The following is an 18,636-nucleotide window of genomic DNA, read 5'->3' as shown; positions in this document are numbered from 1 at the left end:
CATAAAACCGACAGGTAGTGACTTCCATTGCTTTTAGCTGGTTGCCCAGCAACCTGGCTACAAGTCTCCAGGAAGTTCAGTTACTGCTCCTGCCAAGAAATAGGCCTAGTATGGCCTAGTTTTTACACTTGTGTTAATGTGTGGATTAAACAAACAAGATATAGTAAACCTATGTTTATTTGTGAGCTTTAGAGATGCTGCTAGGGGGCCCTTCAGACAGAGCCTGGCTAGCTGTGTCCTCCTGTTTCCTGTCCATGCTAGGCTAAGCTAACCTGCTGCTGGCTGTAGCCTTATTTTTACAGTTATGAGTGGAATCAATCTTCTCATCCAACTCTTTACAAGACAGCGAATAAGCTTATTTCTAAAAATATCAAACTATAAGTTTAAATGTGAGATTTTGCAGCTTTTTTTCTGGGAAATTGTGATGGGCATTGTTCACTGTTTTGTGACATAGTGTAGACCAAACAATTAACTGATTAATAAAAAAAAAACAACAACAGACAAATTATTTGACAATGAGAATAATCGTAAGTTGCAGCCCAAACTAAAGTCACTAATAGGAATAGCTTGTTTTAGCCTACTTAAAACATGTACTGTAATGGCTGGTGAAAAATATGAAACATTTAAACTAAAAAGAATCTGCAGATAATGTAGCATTTATGAGACTAGGCCTATAAAGGTTTGTGTGTTTGACTAGTGGATTAACTGCACTCTTTGTTTTCCTCAGGTGTATGCAGACGGCTGCTCATATGTTTGATTCCTGGCCTGCCAGAGGGAATTTGAACAAGAGCACAAAGGTCAATCTGACAGACCTCATCCTCTTTCAAGTTATTTGTTTTGCTTGTTCTGGCTCAGCCGCCACACAATTCATTCCTTCACGTTTGGGTGGAGACGGCAGAGCTGGTGTCAAAATATTGATCATTGAACAACGTACAAGCATACATTTAAACACAGCCTTTGATCTTCCTTAAATAATGTTTGTTCCAAATTAAGTTGCATGTGTCACACTAGACTAAATTCAAAGGATAATGATTTTTTTTTTTTTTTAAAGGAAAAAAATCATTTGAAATCTGGCACTTTAACTCCTGGGCTGCTGCCTGTGTGTCCTAGAATTAAAAAAAACAAACAAAAACCCCCCTGACCTGATTAAGCTGCTCACTATCTTCCCCAACACTGCCCAACACTTACACCCTGTGTCCAGCACATGAACTACACCTTCTTCCTCACAGATAGGATCCGAGGAGCTCCAAGAGACAAAAACACAGGAAAAATAAAACCTCTTTTGATTGTTTTTATTATATCAAAATACAAAAATTTGAGAGGAAAATTTCGTATGGGACTAAGCATTTGAAATGATATGGTGACATGATTACAACACTGCTTTCATATTCTCACAGACATGCCATAGATAGAGCATAGATCATGTGCTAGGCCCATGTCTACGTCATGATGAGCCACCAGGAGTGAGTCTGTGCGTTTACCCATAAAGGGCTTTTGATGGTGACTGTCACTATATATCCAGGCCAGTTGGTAACAGGCCAGAGTGTTTTTTACACCATAGTTTGCTCAGGTTTCTGTTTACTCAATAAAGAAACAAGATCCATTGCAGTTGAACATGAAGAGTGAGTAAGACATGATCTCAAGACGATACAGAATTCACTGGACAGCAGTGGCAAACGAGAGAAAAGTAATACAAATATTATACATAAGGCTTTGGTACAGCACCATACAGTATGAGTTAATTGCTCACAAAAAGTTAAGTGAAGCGTAATACCTGATGTAGTGACAGAACAGAATGACAAGTCTAAAAACTGACCAAAAAACAAAGAGAAACATCAGGTTATCATTTGAAAACAGAGAAAAGTAAAAAATGTTTTTGCTTTGAAATATTTACATATGAACATTGTTGAATTAAAGAACATTATGGAGACAAATTATGTACAAAAACAAACGGAATAAACAACATATAATACAGAATGTAAACATGTGATGTACAGCACAGAGTTCAGTGGATGAAAATGAAATGAAATGTAAATTTTCTTCCTTTTTAAGCACTACTTGGTTTGCTTGAGTATGAGCATTAGCTAAAACAGTCAACGATGTAGTGCTTATTGTAGCCTACGATAATAATACATTCTAGTTTCTCAGTGCTGGTACACATGAAAAAACAGAGAATATAGAAAATACTACATATTTCTATTTTCCGTCCAATAACAACCAGCTCGGATGTCCATGAATGATTGCTAAATAGGCGTTTTTTTTGTATTGTCTCTACATGCAAGATTAATACAATAAAAAATCAAATCGGTTTCTAAGAATCATCCTACCAGCACCTAGTGATGCACTAAAAGCTGTAAGCAGAAAAATTGGAAAAAAAAACAAATATATTGAGCTAACAGTACGTCCAAAGCAGCCCTCTTAAACGCTGTACATGTTTCTGTTGAATATGCAAAAAAGAGCCCGGAAGACGACATCCATTCGTAAAACCCATGGAGAGGATGTATGAGCTTACCCAATACCTTTCTACCAGGAGATTTAGCAGTAAATACAAATGTGGTCTGATGAATACTCATGGCTATACTGTACAGTACTAGTAGGAATTCTACCGTCAAAACAGTGGTGAGATGACGTGAGACGCTTACACCTCTGCAGTAGTGTGCTTGAAAAACAGTGCTGTTAACCAAACATGGTATAGACCTACAGGAAGTGTGCAGAAAAGATCCCCTCATGACCTGACGATGCTCTCAGATTCCCTCCCATGTGTCCTGTGGCGTGTACTAATCTAAATCAGGTTATGTTTCTCCTTTTTAGGCTGGGTTAATATTCTCAATATCATCACAAATATACTTTAGAGAGGGTACCTTGGAAGCACAGACAGACAATGCAAACACACTATAGAAAACAGGTCATCTTGAGTTCATTTGAATGTCACAAGTCTCTATTATTTGAGGTTATACTACTATTTTCCAGTATTGTCTATCACTGTCATCACACCATGATACTGTTATGATAAGGACCTATAGTGTCTACCGGAGCTAGTTTAGTTGCTCAAACACACAGGGCCGAAAGAGTTGCTTGTGGAAACAGAAAACGAAAAAATCTTTAGACCTCTATTCTACAGCACCACAAAGTTAAACATAGCACCAAGTCGTAATGTTCAAAGCAACTATGCCCTAACACACTTTTCTTTATCAAACTAATGTAAACACAATTTCCTCCACAGCACGTATTGTACATGACTATAGCATGTCTGTGACTCTTAGAAAAACGTTTCCTTCAGTTTATTTGCTTTGGACACCTGAAGGCGAAAGATCTGGAGTGAATCTACATGTGTGCTCATGAATGGGCAAAATACAGTATTACTTTGTTCCAGGAATATTATAGAGGGCAACACACTTCTGCTTCTAAAGCTTTTTCCAATGGGCATTCACGTACTATACATCAGAGAAAATACTACTTGTGCAGCCAGCGGCCTATGGCAATAATACATTGTACGGTACTAACGTTAAGGTTTCTTTTCTTCTCAGATAAAATAACGTCTGCTAAAGTATGACAAATGAGGCACCTTAAAATGTGTTAAAAACATTATCCACTTAAAGCCGTACTGTAAGCAAATACTTTTAAATATAATCTAATTTCTTTTTCCTTGGGATCCTCCCGTCTTTTCATACATCCTCGTACAAGAACGTCTTCCTGTAAAACATGGTTTGATTTATCTTTACAAATACAATACATACCATGTACAGTACATAACAAATATAGATTTTTTTTCCTCGTATCTTACATGAAACCAATTTGTTAAAGTAGAATATGCATTTTGACGCTCACTTCCAGGCAATCATCCCTTTCTCACTTGTCAAAAGAGTTTGAGATTTCAGTAAGCAGACATTGAGTCGATTCATTCATGTGGATATTTGGCGGAAAACCTCTGATTTGTTTGTAGCAGATGGAAATATATCTGATGTGTCTTTGAGCGATTGAGCTAGCATTAGCAATAAAAGGAAACCAGTTGTATTTGTAGCTGTTAGAGCAAAGGGAGCTTGGCTCAGAACCTGTATGGGGCATGTTAGTTATTACCGCATACAGGAATAACAGAGAAGTAAAACAAATTGGACTTAATGCGCCAACTGCTCATCTCACCAATCGCAGCTGCACTATAAACAACATAATGGGTCATTCAATGTACTGTGACATCGGGACATTCATTTCCTGTACAGCAAAACATACATTCATTATCGGTTAGTGTCGACAAATTAACAAACATACAGAGAAGTAGCGAGCAAGTAATATACAGTTGTTAAAGATAAACAGTCAGGGTGGCCATTGTTTGAATATTTCCCATTGCTTGTTAACAGATTTAAGAAGAAATCACATTCTCCTTTAACAGCTGCTGTTAAACATTAACATCCTTACTCTACTGGTTTGTTCCGTCCATTTCCACCAAAGTTATATTTATTGATTTATTTGCCTTTTTTTTCAAATCTAAACCAGTTTTTTTTTTGTATGGGTATTCTGGTTCTGTCCTATTACTTGGATATACACAGTTGAAGCAGGTACCCATTTAAAATATAAATGTAAAAAAACAAAACAAAACAAAAGTTATGCATCCTCTGTAGCATTTTCTCTAATGTGTCCTTGGCAGAGAAAGTAAAAACACACATAATATTGGAGTCCCTCACTCGCCCGAAGAGACAAATATGAGAAGGCGAAGGAAAAGGCAGTTTATGTTAGAAAAAACAAGAGAGAAAAGGCAAAAAAGGCACCTCGAGACGTGCCACGTTTCACAAATGATTACTTAATAATGAAATACATACTACAGTACACTTCACAATTCATCACCCTGTTCTTCTACACCCTACAAGTCCAACCTCTGTTGAGCGTATAAGTCCCAAATTATTCTTAGAGTTCTCATGAAGGCTATGATCTTCATCTTAATACAGTGCTATAATGATAAGTGTAAACACAGAGCCATCAAGCACTAAAATTAAGACAGTCTTCTAATGGTTGGCATTGGATCATAAATCAAAATAAACACAATATGCCAGCTGATAATAACAAGCTTCTAAATTAGATATAGTTAGGCCATATTATCCATTTGAATGAGTGCGGTGTGTGATATAAACCTTTTTATCCATACGTTTCATATGTAAAAAGGTCAAGTACGTACAGTATACCACAAGAATTACAGCAACTCTGCGTTTACTCTGAGGTATATTTTGTGGTAAGAACCCTGTGTTTGAATACTGACACTATTTGTATTGTTGGAAAGGTAGACTCATGCCTCTGTCCGAGGACGCACCAGGCTTCACAGTACACTGTATCACTGAAAAACCTAAAGATATGGACCCCTCAATGAGTGAGTGAAAAATCTTTAACGTGTTGTTACATACTCAACCAACACATTTTTATTACTGTAGGAGGAAGCTTAATTCCCTTGTTTTACTATTTATATACATTATATATTTTCAGAGCATTTTCAAGTGAAATTCCTCAGAGACAAGTAGTGGTGACAACTCAGAAAAGCCATTGTCTTTGTCTTCCAATAAGATTTCCAACTATTCAGCTGGATGTCTCCCCGCTCCGCAAACACCGACTAACTTTTAGAGATTATGAGAAATGTATTAGCTTGATACAGGGATCGGGGTGGAGCAGGGAGGGCTGAGGTGGGTTTTTTTTCAGGGGAGGTCAGTTTAGTCGAGTCCAATGGCTTGGTGGGCACACGGGTCAGCGTAGAGTCCCATAATTTGGGCCCTCGGAGTCTGCACTGGCCAGAATGCCTGTCTGGTCCTCCTCACACTGCCTGCGGTGCAGGAAGGAGGTCAAATAGAGATAGGGGTTCTTCTTGTTTTGCCTTTTCGTCTTTCTGTAGAAGCTGAGATCCTCTTCCTCTTGGGGTGTCTGAGATTGCTGCTGGGTCTGAGAGGGACACACAACTGAAAGGGAGGCGAGAGAGAAAGCACAGGAGTAACACACCACCCACATATTTTAAGATTAATCTTCTGTCTCTTTTCTCTAATCATCGGACGAACCTGTTCTCCTTCCGGAGGTTGTGTTGTTATTGTTGTTGGCAGCCACTCCCTTGGCTTTAGTAATACAGTGGTGTAGCAGTGCTGGTAAGCTCTCAGACCCGGCAGGATCACTAGACGCACCTAGAGGTTCCCTGAGAAGAGGAGAGACACCACAGCATACATTGTTCTGCATTAATCCAACAGTTGTGTTCGGTCCTGTCTCAGTTGTAAAATGACAGAATGACACTTTGCATTGCTATTTCCAGTAGGTTCTATCACATGATTGATGAGCTCGTGTGCTTCTACTGAGAGCCCTTTCACTAAGATGATGAATTTCCACTTTCTATCTGCATTGATGAATGATAAAAGTTAGACACAAAGGAAGAAAGAGGGAAAGAATAAGAAAAAGAAAGAAAGAAAGAATAGTTGACATAAGGTGGCAGTGGATTTGGTGAATTTATTGGCTATTAAGTTTCTTCTCAAACAGTCATTACATTAAAGACCCAGTTCAGCATTCATAGGAATTATGCTAATACAAGCGACATATTTATTCTTAAAGGGTAAGGTTCGCTAATTGTAGGCCCCATAATTATAATTCAAAATCAGAGACATTTTGTGGTCTTTGCAACAGTGCTAAAAATAAATGGAAACAAACACATTGCAAGATGAGACAATAATTGCAATTACTGTGCCCACTCAGGTTTGGGTCTTTAAATAGTGACTGCTTCAGAAATGCGGGCAATATTGGTCTCTTTACTGTATAAAACTCATAAAATGAAAATAATTTCTGGAACTGTAAAATTACTGTTCCTGTAACAATGAAGTCTTATTCTAGATTCTTCCAATACCACTATGTTTAGTATACAGCAGATGCATGAGCGTTTCTCTGAGCGTTTGAGCAAAGTGTGCTAACGTGAAAGTAAAGTATGTGTGCAGGTGTGTTTTAAAACACCTCTTTTTGAACCCTGAAGAACTATTTTCATTTCATGAGTGATACATGCTACGTTTAATGAAAAATAATCAATGTTCAATCAGTGAAAAAATAATCACATCAAGTTAAAGTATCTTCTCTGTCATACTATGCAGTCTGTCTTAGAAGCAGTTTTACCTCATACCGAATACTCTGGTTTTGTTGTCCATCTCTCATAGAAAGATGCAATAAAATTAAATTAAGTCCAAATAATCTCACAAACTCAGAATTTAAGTTCAGGTTCATGAGGCTCAGTGTTGGCTCAATGTCTTTGCCTTTCAAAGAACTGAATACAAACAGCTTCAAAACCTGACTTAATGTTTCATTATGTCAGGTTGTTGTGCCAAACATGTATTGTTTCAAAAGGTATAGGAACACAAAGCTTTAGAGATGCTGTCCATCACTTGTCACTGTGGAGAGAGAGAGTGAGAGCCATTAGCAGAGAGGGGGAGACAAATCTGAGAATTGCAACAGTCCTAGACAGATAGAGAACATTTCCATTATCACATAAACAGTGTGCAGAGGCCACAGTGTGTTATATATAATACATTTCCATAGACATGAACACTGTACAGCACACTTTCATAAACATGAACACTGCGTACAGAGGCTTCACCATGCTGACGGGAGGGGATGGCAGGAAGAGGAAATGGCCGTTAAAGAACAAGTCACATGACAGGAAGAGGAAATGGCCATTAAAAACAGTCACATGACAAAAAAACGAAAGCACTTAGGACAACAAATGTGACAAAGAATTTAGTTTGAGAATTGTTATTTGTTTGGTCATAGAGAGAAGTTTAGAGAATGCATGCATGGCATTTTGCACATGGAACAAAACTTTAAAGGGGAATACTCCAGTCTATCATTCATGTCCTCTATTGATTCAAGGCTTTTTTTGGTGCAGGGAAACATGTCTGTTATTCAAACAATCAAAAGACAAAAATGCTTCTCCACAGTCCAAAACCACTCCTCCTGCTTGCTCACAAGCCTAATTACTGCAGCCTACGCCACAGCAGGCTTACTGTGCCTTGGAAGTGTATTGACAAATGTGTCCTGCAGTCATTATTACCATTAGTTGTACTTCACTTGAATCCAGCACAGAGGCACAACCCAAAGCGATTCCCCTTTAAAGGAGAGAGTGATTAGAGCCCTCCCCCTGCTGACCCCTCCCCTCTCAGACATGGGTCCGACCCTTACCTATTGCGGCGTAGGGGACCGGGTCACAACGCTGCCCAGATAGCTGAGATCAATCAAAAACAAATCACGTAAGACCCTTACCCTCTATAAAGCAGCAGCCCTATAAGCTACCTTCCCTTAAAGGCCAGTGATAGTGCAGGAGCAAGTCTCTGCTTCATGGCTGTAGCTACTGTATGACTGTAGCTTCTAGGGTTGTGAGGTGGGTGTAAGGGGGCGCAGGAATGTGTGCAGCAAAGAAATACTATGGGGCATTGAAGTATATGAGTCTCAGCTATGTTTTTCTGTAGGTGTAAAAGCATAAAACTTCCTGTGTTATGTCTGACAATCTGTATACAGGGGCACTGATCTATGAGAGTGTTGGATGTCATGGGAAAAAATGGGGGAAAACTTTGAGTAAGATTTGATTGTAGTATTCTTTCATGAAAAGCTGCCTTAAGCTCAGAGTTTTTATCCTTATACAGTAGGTACCAATTTCTAATAACACACCATTATTTATTAATGGTTAATAAATAACTTACTAATTTTTATGACACTTTTATAAGCCAAAATAACTACTTTTGGATTGCCCGTTTGTGGCTGGCTTTTATCTTCCTCCAAAAGGATAACTGATTTGTCTTTTTAGCTCTTGAATTCATCAAACAGTTTGACCTCTGATCTTCTGGAAAAGGGCTGCAGAGCATTTGGACCAGGATGGATTTATTAACAACTTATTATTATTTACAACTGTAGACTCGAATTATTGTAAGAACCCTCTATTAATTACTTATTAACATTTATAAATACAGTACAGATGACTTACTAACTTTTGCTGTTGGCTTATTAGAAAGTGAGAAACTCTCCCGCTATTAATGACTTGTTAACATTTATAACTGCAGACCTGATGGTTTGTTACCCTTTATTGATGACTTTAATGATATTTCACATCCTGGCATCCCAATAGTTGCTCTTATTAATGGATTAATAAAGAGTAAATAATAAATAATTAGATAACAATTTATTAACCATTAATAAAGCATTAGTTACAGCTTATAAATGCTTTATAAAGGATGAATTATCAGAAAGTGGTACCTTTTTCTTTGTATGTAATATAGTGTAATAAAAAGTATGTAAATGTTCATCAAATATACAGTTAATTGTTAAAAGCTGAGCATGAAAATAACTTTTGCTAGTGATTCACACATAGTTTTTACATTCATACTTTCAATAATTGATCTGATCAAATTTAATTTATATCCAGCTGTGAAAAATACTTCAATTAAAAGTTTAAATTTTCAAAATGGGGGACAGAAAAAAATGGCAGTTTTAAAAACAGTAAACTTGAGGGTTTCTGTATCCTGTAGCTTAGTGTTTCAACTAAATGTTCCTGTAGTCATTATTTTTAAAGTTGACTTCAATTTGCATTATGATCAGTATTTTGAGATTTAATGTGTGTTATCAAATGATAAAGACAATAATACAATATCTTAAAATCAAATTGAGCTTTCAAATGCCATCTAGTTTTAGGTAACTGTCATTTTTATGATCTGATACAATGTGTGCTAAATGCAATTACATGCCTTCTGCATATTAATGTACAATATGCATCTTAATTATGCCTAAATGGAGACATCAAAGTAAAACTGTGGATAAATACTGAGGAAATTTGGAATAGAGAGCAGACGAGGAGTCAAGTCTCCCCTTTAAATAAATATGTGACTATTCTCTACTGGAATGGATCACCTACCCTGAGGCTGATATCTGGAGCTGAGAGGGCTCTGAGGGTAGCATCTCCTCCTCTGTCCTTCTCTGGGATGGCCTCTGCCCGAAAACATCCCTGCCCTCCAGAGGGGGAGAGGGGGACTGGGAGGGGTAACTGGCTGCAGTGGAGGCATAGGACATATGGGCGTGGTAACTGGGGCTGGGTTGCTTGCCGCCCTGGCTCTGAGTGGGAGAGGCGGTCAGGGAGGACCTCCGGGAGAAACTGACCGAGGGCTGCAGGGTGAGCTCAGGCATCTCCAGAGACCGAGAGGTGCGGAGGATGCTGGGGCGTGGAGGGGGCCGCACTAGAATATCTGGGGAACCCGGCTGGGTGCTAAGAGGACTTTGGGAGAGTGGAGAGAGGCGGGAGGGCTGGAGTACTAGCGGGGGTAGGCTGGGGTCTGCCCGGCGCCCTGCCCTCGGGCTGAGCCAGGACTGAGGGCTACTACTGGGGGCTGTGCTTGGGCTCCCTGCACGGGCTGCCGGGTCAGGGTAAGGCAACACTGGTACACCCACACCGTGGGCCGTGTGTCTGAGCTGGCCAAGACTCTGGGCCTGTTGCATAGCTAAACGCCTAACCGGAGGTCCCAGGGGCCTGTCTCTGCCTGGGGGAGCCACAGGGACCTCCAGCTGCAGGAGTCCAGGGCTTGTTGGATCCTTACGGGGTGGGAGGTGCAGGCGGCTGGGGGGGAGAGAGTGAGGAGGGTATGGGGGTGGGTCAGGGAGGTCCTGGGGATGATGTAAGGGATGGTGAGGTGGGTATATGAATCGTGGACCCTCTAGACCCAGGAAGGGTAACTCATGAGGCTGCCAGCTTTCAGGTGAGCGAGGAGGAGGGCTGTGTGTGTGAGACAGAGAATGGCCAGAGGCAGTGTACTGATGGTGCTCCATCTCTCCACTCTCCTCGGGGATGGAGGGGTAACCAAAGGGCCCCTCGGCAGTGCCTGGGGGGGAGGACAGAGCGGAGCTACGCGGGCTGATGTCAGGCATGTAGAATGGTGGTGGAATCCCTGATTCAGTGCGGCTGCCTAGATACCCATAGAATGGGCCCTGGGGAAAGCCCCTGTAGCGGGAGGCCGGGGCCTGCCCTGAGGCGTGAAGTGCACTGCCCTCTGCAAAGCTCATACCTTCCATGGGCCTGTGTAGGCGGGGGCTGTAGGTGGGGGGCTGCGTTGACTCCAGGCTGGAGGACGTTGGGGAGAGCTGGGGCCGCAGCGTGGGCATGATGGGCGGCAGAGGCCCGGGGTCAAAATCATTCTCCTCATCAGACTGCCGGAACTCAGGGTACATGTCAGACTCCTCTGCGAAGGGGAAGCCCTGGATGCGGCGGGGCGGTGGGCTCTCCATGACGAAGCGGCCATCAGGGCCGCGGCTTATCAGCTCAATAGGCGTGGTGACCTCTGCCTCATACTTGGACACACTGTATTTCTTGCTGGCTATGGCACGCTTGGTTTTCTTATAGAAGGAGAGCTCTTTGTCTCTTTCTCTCTGAGGGCTAGGCAGCTTCCTGACGTACAGGCCTGGGCCATGGGAACCCTCTGAAGAAAGAGAGCGGGGTCGAGATGGAGGGGAGCTCTCTGGACTTATCTTCCCAGACGATAACCTGATAAAAAATGCAGACAAAAGGCACTGGCTTAATTTAACATATACCAGATGAAACCCAAAGGGAAAGTGTGTAAAGTATTTTAAAACAAAAGAAAAATCTCTGTAATGTGATGCTGTAAATTAATAGGCATGAATGCAGTTTCATTCTTGAGCTAAACAGATGACACAATACAAAGCCAAAGCACTCTATCAAGGCAGCCATAATGAACTGCAATATGATAATGACCAGTTTATGGCGGCGGCAGCATCCTGATAGGACGGCAGCTAATGAACCAAGCCAGAATGACGGGATGAGAGGAGAAACAACGACGCAACCATGACAACCATATCACAGATCTATTGAATCTACATCTTCTTGAGCAGACGTGAGACCAATTTCCATGTGCTGCACCAAATGGTGATGTGAGGAAAGCAGATGACATCTAACCAGGCCTCATTTGCCCACACCAGGAGCAGCAGAGTCGACACTTACTGGGTCACTGAATGCATCAGGTAGACATACATTATAAAGAGTGCGTATACACAGTACTAAACTGTACATGCAGCTGAGCTAATGCAGTTTAATCCCTGTATGGTGCGTGAAAGTCTGTGCATGCAAAAAGGCCAGCGGTAGGCTTCACTACAACAAATAGTCACTGTCAGTTGATCATTTCTATGCAATGCATTAACCATGCAGCCAAGCCAGTGCAGTGCAGCACACTGTATTTTGGTGCAGGCAGGCACTCACAGGGGGCTGGCGGGTGGGGGCAAGAAACTGCTCCTGGCAGGCTCGTCCCAGCAGGGCTCTACCCCTGGCAAGGGGGTGAGAGGAGGCCTGCGATGGTAGACAAACGACATGGGCCTGGTTCATCTTTGACTATGCCACTTGCAGGAAGGACTAAGTGTGAACTCCCTGATCTGCCTGGACCATTTCATAAAAATAAACAAAAGTATCTGATACTGACGATTTACCTAAAGTCTCAGGCAAACAAACATTTATTCTAGAATGGGATTTACACAGATTATTGTCACAAATGAGCTTCTTTTGAAATTGAAATGCAGTCATACATGTACACAAGATATACAGACAGACAGACAAATACACACATGTAGTGATACTGTACATTAAATGTGCAGCTAAACAAAAAAAAAAATAGCATTATTTAACACTTAGAATCATGCAGAAAGCAGATAGCGTTTGAGGTTAAAGAATACAGATGGATCAAAAATCAATACACATACTGCAGCTTGGGCACTCTTGGTAATGTGCTTAAAATGCTGACTTGGTTGCTTTGAACTTTCCTTAATCTGCCCATGATCTGCTAGAGGCTGCTACTGTACGTGTTCTTCCACACCCTTCAAATAGCCCGAACATAATATAATCAATGTTTTTTTTTATTATCCACCTGGGCTTCTTCTTCTACTGTATGCTAATACATTTTATACGTTTTAACAAATATACCATCTCTTGCCATATCACCTCTTGTCTAAATGCACAGAAGAAAGCTGTGTGTAATAATCAGCTTCACTAACAAGGCTCTAAAAAGATTGTGTATTTCCACTTGCCAGCTGCTTCAAAATAAACTGTTTGTAGGTTTTACTGTTATGTATTGTTTAAACGTATGCCTTGTCATAGCATGCATGGGAAGAGAAACTGTTTAAAAGGTGCATTAGAAGATGCACAGTAGTAACCACCTCTGGCAGACTGCAGGGGCTCTGGTGTTGACTTTACTTACGGTGACTCAATGCTTTTCCTGAAGTGTGTCACCGACAAGGGAGGATCTGAGAGGACAAAAACATTTAAATTGAGCATTTCCACTGTTGAACACCACAAGTAGAAGTCAGACACATGGACGGATTATGAGACAACGGGCCACCAATCCTACATAGGTGCAAGACACCCAGACTGAAATGACACAAAACAACTACAAATGCTGCATCTTTTTTCAGGGGGGGCTTTCACAAGTCTGTGTTTGTAATCGTTTTGTCTCTTTGTGGTTGTTTTGCGTCTCTTTGCTGTTGTTTTGCATCCCTTTATGGTCATTTTGTATCTCTTTGTAGTTGTTTTGTATCTTTTTGTAGTCATTTGATTGACTTTCTAACAAGAAATATTAACATTCACTTCAAACAGAGGCTCTGGCCCCAGGGGCCCCCATGTGCCCAGTAGGCCCATTCAGTAATCCATCCATGGTCAGACATGTACTATATTTATTACATGTAAATTAATTAGAGAGGGAGACCGACCTGGTTTACGCTTGAGTTTTCGACGGTGTTGCTTATTGACAAAGCAAGCTGCTAGAGTGCTGAACAGTACTGCCGCTGCCAGAAAACAGATAGTCGCCACAACACCCGCCACCACAGGTCGTGCCAGCCCCTCATCAGGCAACTCCGCAGGGGGGAAGGGATCTGATGGGGCAGACAAGGGGGTAAAATGGAGAGGTTACAAACACAAAACGTCGCAAATGTATTCCTCACAAGAGCAAAGCATTTCTGTGTGTAGTTTGTAATGCTTCTTTGTAAAAAAAAAAAACTGACCTGTGCTAGACACTCCCACTACGTTGCTGCTCTCACTGATCAGGTCATCCATAACAGCCATCACCCGAAACTCATACCAGGACTCCTGTCAGAGAAACACACCAAACGCACTCTCCGTTTCATTGACTAATTTTTATTATGTTCAAAAGGCATTTTGTGACTGTGTTTTGAAAATTGGTCTATATATGATAATAATATATATGATAATTCTTCTATTTATTATTGTTTGCGTCCTAATAAGAGAATTATGATTTGCAGCTGTTTTGTTTGCATATTCTAAGTTTAGTCATTTAAAGGGTAAATCTGGGAATTTTTAAAGCTGGGGCCTATTTTTCTAAATGACTAATAGGAACAAAAAGGTCTATCCCTGTAGGGATCCTTTCCATAATGTTGTCAGACACTTAGAATAACAATCTGAGCCTGTCAGTGGCAAAAACAAGCACTTTTAGTGAACGTACTTTTGATTTTGGATTATGTTGCAGCCATTGCAGCCTGATTCGCGGCTGCTGGCTGAGGCGATCTACTGGACCACTTCCAAAACGTTTTGTACCTATTAATCATTTAGACCCCAAAATATGTAAAAATATAGCCCCGGTTTAAAAATACCAGAATTACCCTTTAAGTACTACAAACTAGCTTTTTGTAATTTTGATCCAACTGGAGTCCTCTAAAACACATTGCTTATGATAAAAATGGGGACTGTAAAGAAATGGAATAATTACTTTATTGAAAATAATGTTATTTCTAGATTATACTTGGCAGCATAAAGTGGGGAGATTGTTAACAAAATTGATTCAGTTAATTAACTTTTCAGTCAATTATTTGTCCAACTTATCCCCTACACCACACCTTACACAGCCATGTTTCTGTTTCAAAATGTGTCTGTAACTGACCTGAACAAGGTCTCTGGCTATGAGCTCAGTCTCAGTAGATGGGATCAGGTCATCCAGAACCTCCCACCTCTCCCCGAGGCGGAACTCCATGATATATCGGTCAACGGGAGAGGAGTGGTTGGCTGGAGGGAGCCATGTGAGGAGGACACCGTGCTGCGTGCGATTGGCTGTGAGGCACCGTGGTGGAGTAAGAAGCACCAGTGGTTCTGGGGTACCCAGAGGAGAGCCTGTGGACCAGAAATGTTGCACATAAAAGTTAACATAGAGGAAACTAATTCAGACATGACCCAGATAAAAGAAAAAAATCCAGAATGATCCTTTGCAGTGAAATACTCCAAGAGTCTACAGCCATGCTAGCAGCTCTGTGAGGCTACACAACAGTGCTTTGAGCTAAATGCTAACTTCACCTTGCTAACCACATGATGCTATCATGCTCACAATGAAAACGCTAACATACTGATGTTAAGCAGGTGTAATCTTTACCCTGATCACCATCTTAGTTCAGAGTCTTAGCATGCTATTTGTTAAGTAGCACTAATCACAAAGTACAGTTTAGGATGATGAGAATTCATTATTTTTGCAGGTATTTGGTCATAAAATATTTAATATTTTGACCAGAAGTTGGCACTAGATGAAAAGTTAAGGGATCACCAAAGTTATTATAATTCATCCTGAGGGGAACATGAATGTCTGTACAAAATTTCATGGCAATCCATCCAATAGTTGTCGAGACATTTCACAACCACAAATGTCAAGGTCATGGTGACACTAAAAGTCAGAGGATCACCAAAGTCATTAAAATACATCGTCTGGACATTAAAAATGTTTGTACCAAATGTTGTGCCAATCCATCCAGTACATGTTGAGATATTTCACAGGATAAGTGAACATTTTGACCTGCCAGTGGCGCTAGAGGAAAAGTCAGGGGATCACCAAAGTGAGTAGGGTTCATCTGAGGACCATGATTGTTTGTACAACATTTCATAGTAACCCATCCTACAATTGTTGAGATATTTCACTCTGGACCTAAGCGGTGGACCAACTGACCGCTAGCATGACTAAAAACTAGATGGCTGAGGGTAACAAATATGTTTTGGTAGCTCTTTTGTATCTTATAAATTGCACATTGAGTCACTCAGCTTGAAATATGTCGCATGCCTTGAGTAAAAAGAGGAGTTTAGCTACCTGAATGTACAATCTCACAAGTACTCCACCTAACTTCAGACTGAATACTAAGAGAGCTTTCTTTGAAATGTCTCCCTCTACAATTCCACCGGCTAAACAAAGACTAAAATTGCTTAATGTGTGATGACTTTCGACTATTTTCTTTTAGAAAAAAAGCTTTGAGACCTGACACAGTTTCCTAATTACACACAAATAAAAACACTTATACTTCACACTTCCATTAAAATTGATACACTACTCAAAGGCATGTGCACAGAAATATACTCGTCTATTGTACAATTTTACCCAAAAAGAAAATTTTATGTCTGACATGACTAAATCAAAACTCTTGAATGTCATATCATGAGTGACAGACACTTAAACCATCTTATCAGTGGTATGGTAACACAGCAAATCACAATAACACAACAACAATACAGTGTCTTGGTTTTCAGAGACAAAAGAACAGGAGATATTAAATAGTGTTACATTAATGACATGGCATAATTTGGACCTAAACCTGGGTCTTGTGATGTACCACTTTAAACAAAATCTATCTTCTATTCTGACGAACCTAACATGATCTGTTATTATACTTCAAGAAAAAAGAAAATAATATTATATGACAGAATAAGGCACCCTATGTACAGGAAACATACAGTATAAACCAAACGCCTCATTGTCCACTGCCATTCATCTATTGGTTGCTATCTGAGTATGTGAACTAGGTCAGAACTTTGCAAGCCTCATTTAACCTTTGTTGAATGAAGGTAAGCTTTCCAACACATTGTTTGTTGGCAACGTGTAGCAGAATCTAAGTTTACAGTACACTGTATAAAACAAAGCCAGCATTGTGAGGAAGTTACTGTCATCGAGTCTTTGAAATTATATTTTCTAAAATTGTAAATTCTCACGTTGTTCTTTCTTAATTTAAAATAAAGTTTTTATAATTGAGTTCTTGACACCTTAGGGTTACTTATAGGTCACTTAATGCATCAACTTTTTTCGCCAGAGTCCCAGAGTTAGACTACATGGGTTTAAATCAAAGCACACACAGAGGACTTTGGGTGTGCCTTAATCTGTGCATGCCTTTATTCAACACTTTCACTTCTTTGTCCTTTCCACTGTATGGTGGAAAATCTAGCAATGCACTTTTCTCCCTTCATGCCTTTTTTGCTGAGTCATTGATTTTAAATACCATACACCTTTAATTCAGTTTCTGTTCAGGCGGTGGGATACAGAGACTGAATTGGCAGCGTGCCCTTGAGGCATGAGTTGGATTAAAAGACACACAAATCTAAAATGTGTAAATACACTTCAAAACGTGAATTTCTTAACAGCAGCTACATTCACCTCAATTCCCTGGCTAACTACTCACTAATACGTCTTTCTCACCGCAAACATGTTGACTTGTCAAACACGGGTGGAACTAATAACATTAATAATGACTCTGGTATTTGTGCATGCTGGCTTGTTGGCACATCTAAATGGAACAGTGCCATCATTAATGTCATTAGTTACACCCATGCCTTTCCTGCTATGACAATTCAAAATGTTTGCAGTGAGAATTATCTATTGCATTGCTCAGCGCATTAAAACGTATATCATCTGGTGCCATGTAGTGGGTGCACTGTGAAGTCCAGCACATTTTAATGGTTTCCTGACTGGCTTTGTTCACCCAAAGTCATACTGTAGCATCATTAAAATGTTTTGATGGTTTTGATTTTTTATATTTGAGGTTTTCTTTTTTAAATCCTGACAGGAGAGCACACATGGGCTTAACAAGGAAGGAGGCATAAAGTCCTTGATTTGTGAACAGTTTTAATTACCAACAGTGCATTATGGAGGTGGATGGAATTAAAGCAGCATGTTGATGCCTAAAAGTGTGACTCTGTTCCAAACGTACTGCTTTCTTTGATGTGGATGATAATGTGAAAAATTATGTTATATACATTCATGGCTTAGGTTTGGTTTCAGGCATTTATATACACTTATATTAATATACTTCCTCTTCCCCTGCACGTTTTTTTGGGTAAGAAAAGTGATTTAATCTGTAAATTATGATGAAAATGATATTGCTCTTTCCATAATAATGGCAGCATAACAAAAAATTAAAATATAATAAATAAAATGCTGTGTTGTTCATGCAGTAATCCTACTTAAAATCATGTTTAGGTTCCTCGTTGATGATGATGATAGATAATTGCATCTTTTCTACAAGGAGCTCTGTGCTTTACTTACTGCCTTAATTTTAATTGATGTTCTATTAAGTGTCTTTTTTGGAGAATTCTTAACTGTACTAAACTAAAATGCAGATTAAATGATATTTCTTTATCCGAAAAATATGCAGAGCAGGTGGAGGTAGTTTTTCTGCCCTGAATAGTGTCTGCAGGTGTTCATTCCTTTCAGGCTTCATCCGGTGCCAACAACCTCCACCAAGTGAAACTCAGGGCAAAAAAAGTCAGCACAGCACTTGCTGCTGGTCGTTCAGCCTATTTCTCTGAGCGCACAGTAGTGAAAGTGACTGGGGTGAGCATATTAACATTTT

The 18,636-nt window shown here is 40.2% G+C and overlaps 1 protein-coding gene across 5 annotated transcripts in view; it reads right to left on the bottom strand.

Moving 5' to 3' along the window:
• Positions 1-1,277: 1,277 nt before the first annotated feature.
• The window catches only part of igsf9ba (immunoglobulin superfamily, member 9Ba), a 72,774-nt gene continuing 55,415 nt past the window's right edge, over positions 1,278-18,636 (bottom strand). For 2 of the 5 annotated variants that reach the window (XM_044202143.1, XM_044202142.1), the window contains exons 14-21: positions 14,925-15,151; positions 14,032-14,116; positions 13,741-13,902; positions 13,233-13,278; positions 12,245-12,331; positions 9,899-11,515; positions 6,030-6,160; positions 1,278-5,933 (exon numbers count right to left, since the gene is read on the bottom strand). In XM_044202143.1, the coding sequence (XP_044058078.1) occupies positions 5,725-5,933; positions 6,030-6,160; positions 9,899-11,515; positions 12,245-12,331; positions 13,233-13,278; positions 13,741-13,902; positions 14,032-14,116; positions 14,925-15,151 (2,564 nt within the window). In that variant the 3' untranslated portion in view covers positions 1,278-5,724. Of the gene's footprint in view, positions 5,934-6,029; positions 6,161-7,382; positions 7,389-8,175; positions 8,219-9,898; positions 11,516-12,244; positions 12,332-13,232; positions 13,279-13,740; positions 13,903-14,031; positions 14,117-14,924; positions 15,152-18,636 lie in introns of those variants that run through there. The other 3 variants (XM_044202146.1, XM_044202145.1, XM_044202144.1) reach the window with 3 other exon arrangements.

Source organism: Siniperca chuatsi, linkage group LG7 (genome assembly GCF_020085105.1).
Source record: "Siniperca chuatsi isolate FFG_IHB_CAS linkage group LG7, ASM2008510v1, whole genome shotgun sequence".
Taxonomy (NCBI): Eukaryota; Metazoa; Chordata; class Actinopteri; order Centrarchiformes; family Sinipercidae; genus Siniperca; species Siniperca chuatsi.
Note: the sequence above shows the minus strand (reverse complement) of the source record. Positions and strands in the feature narration are given on the sequence as shown.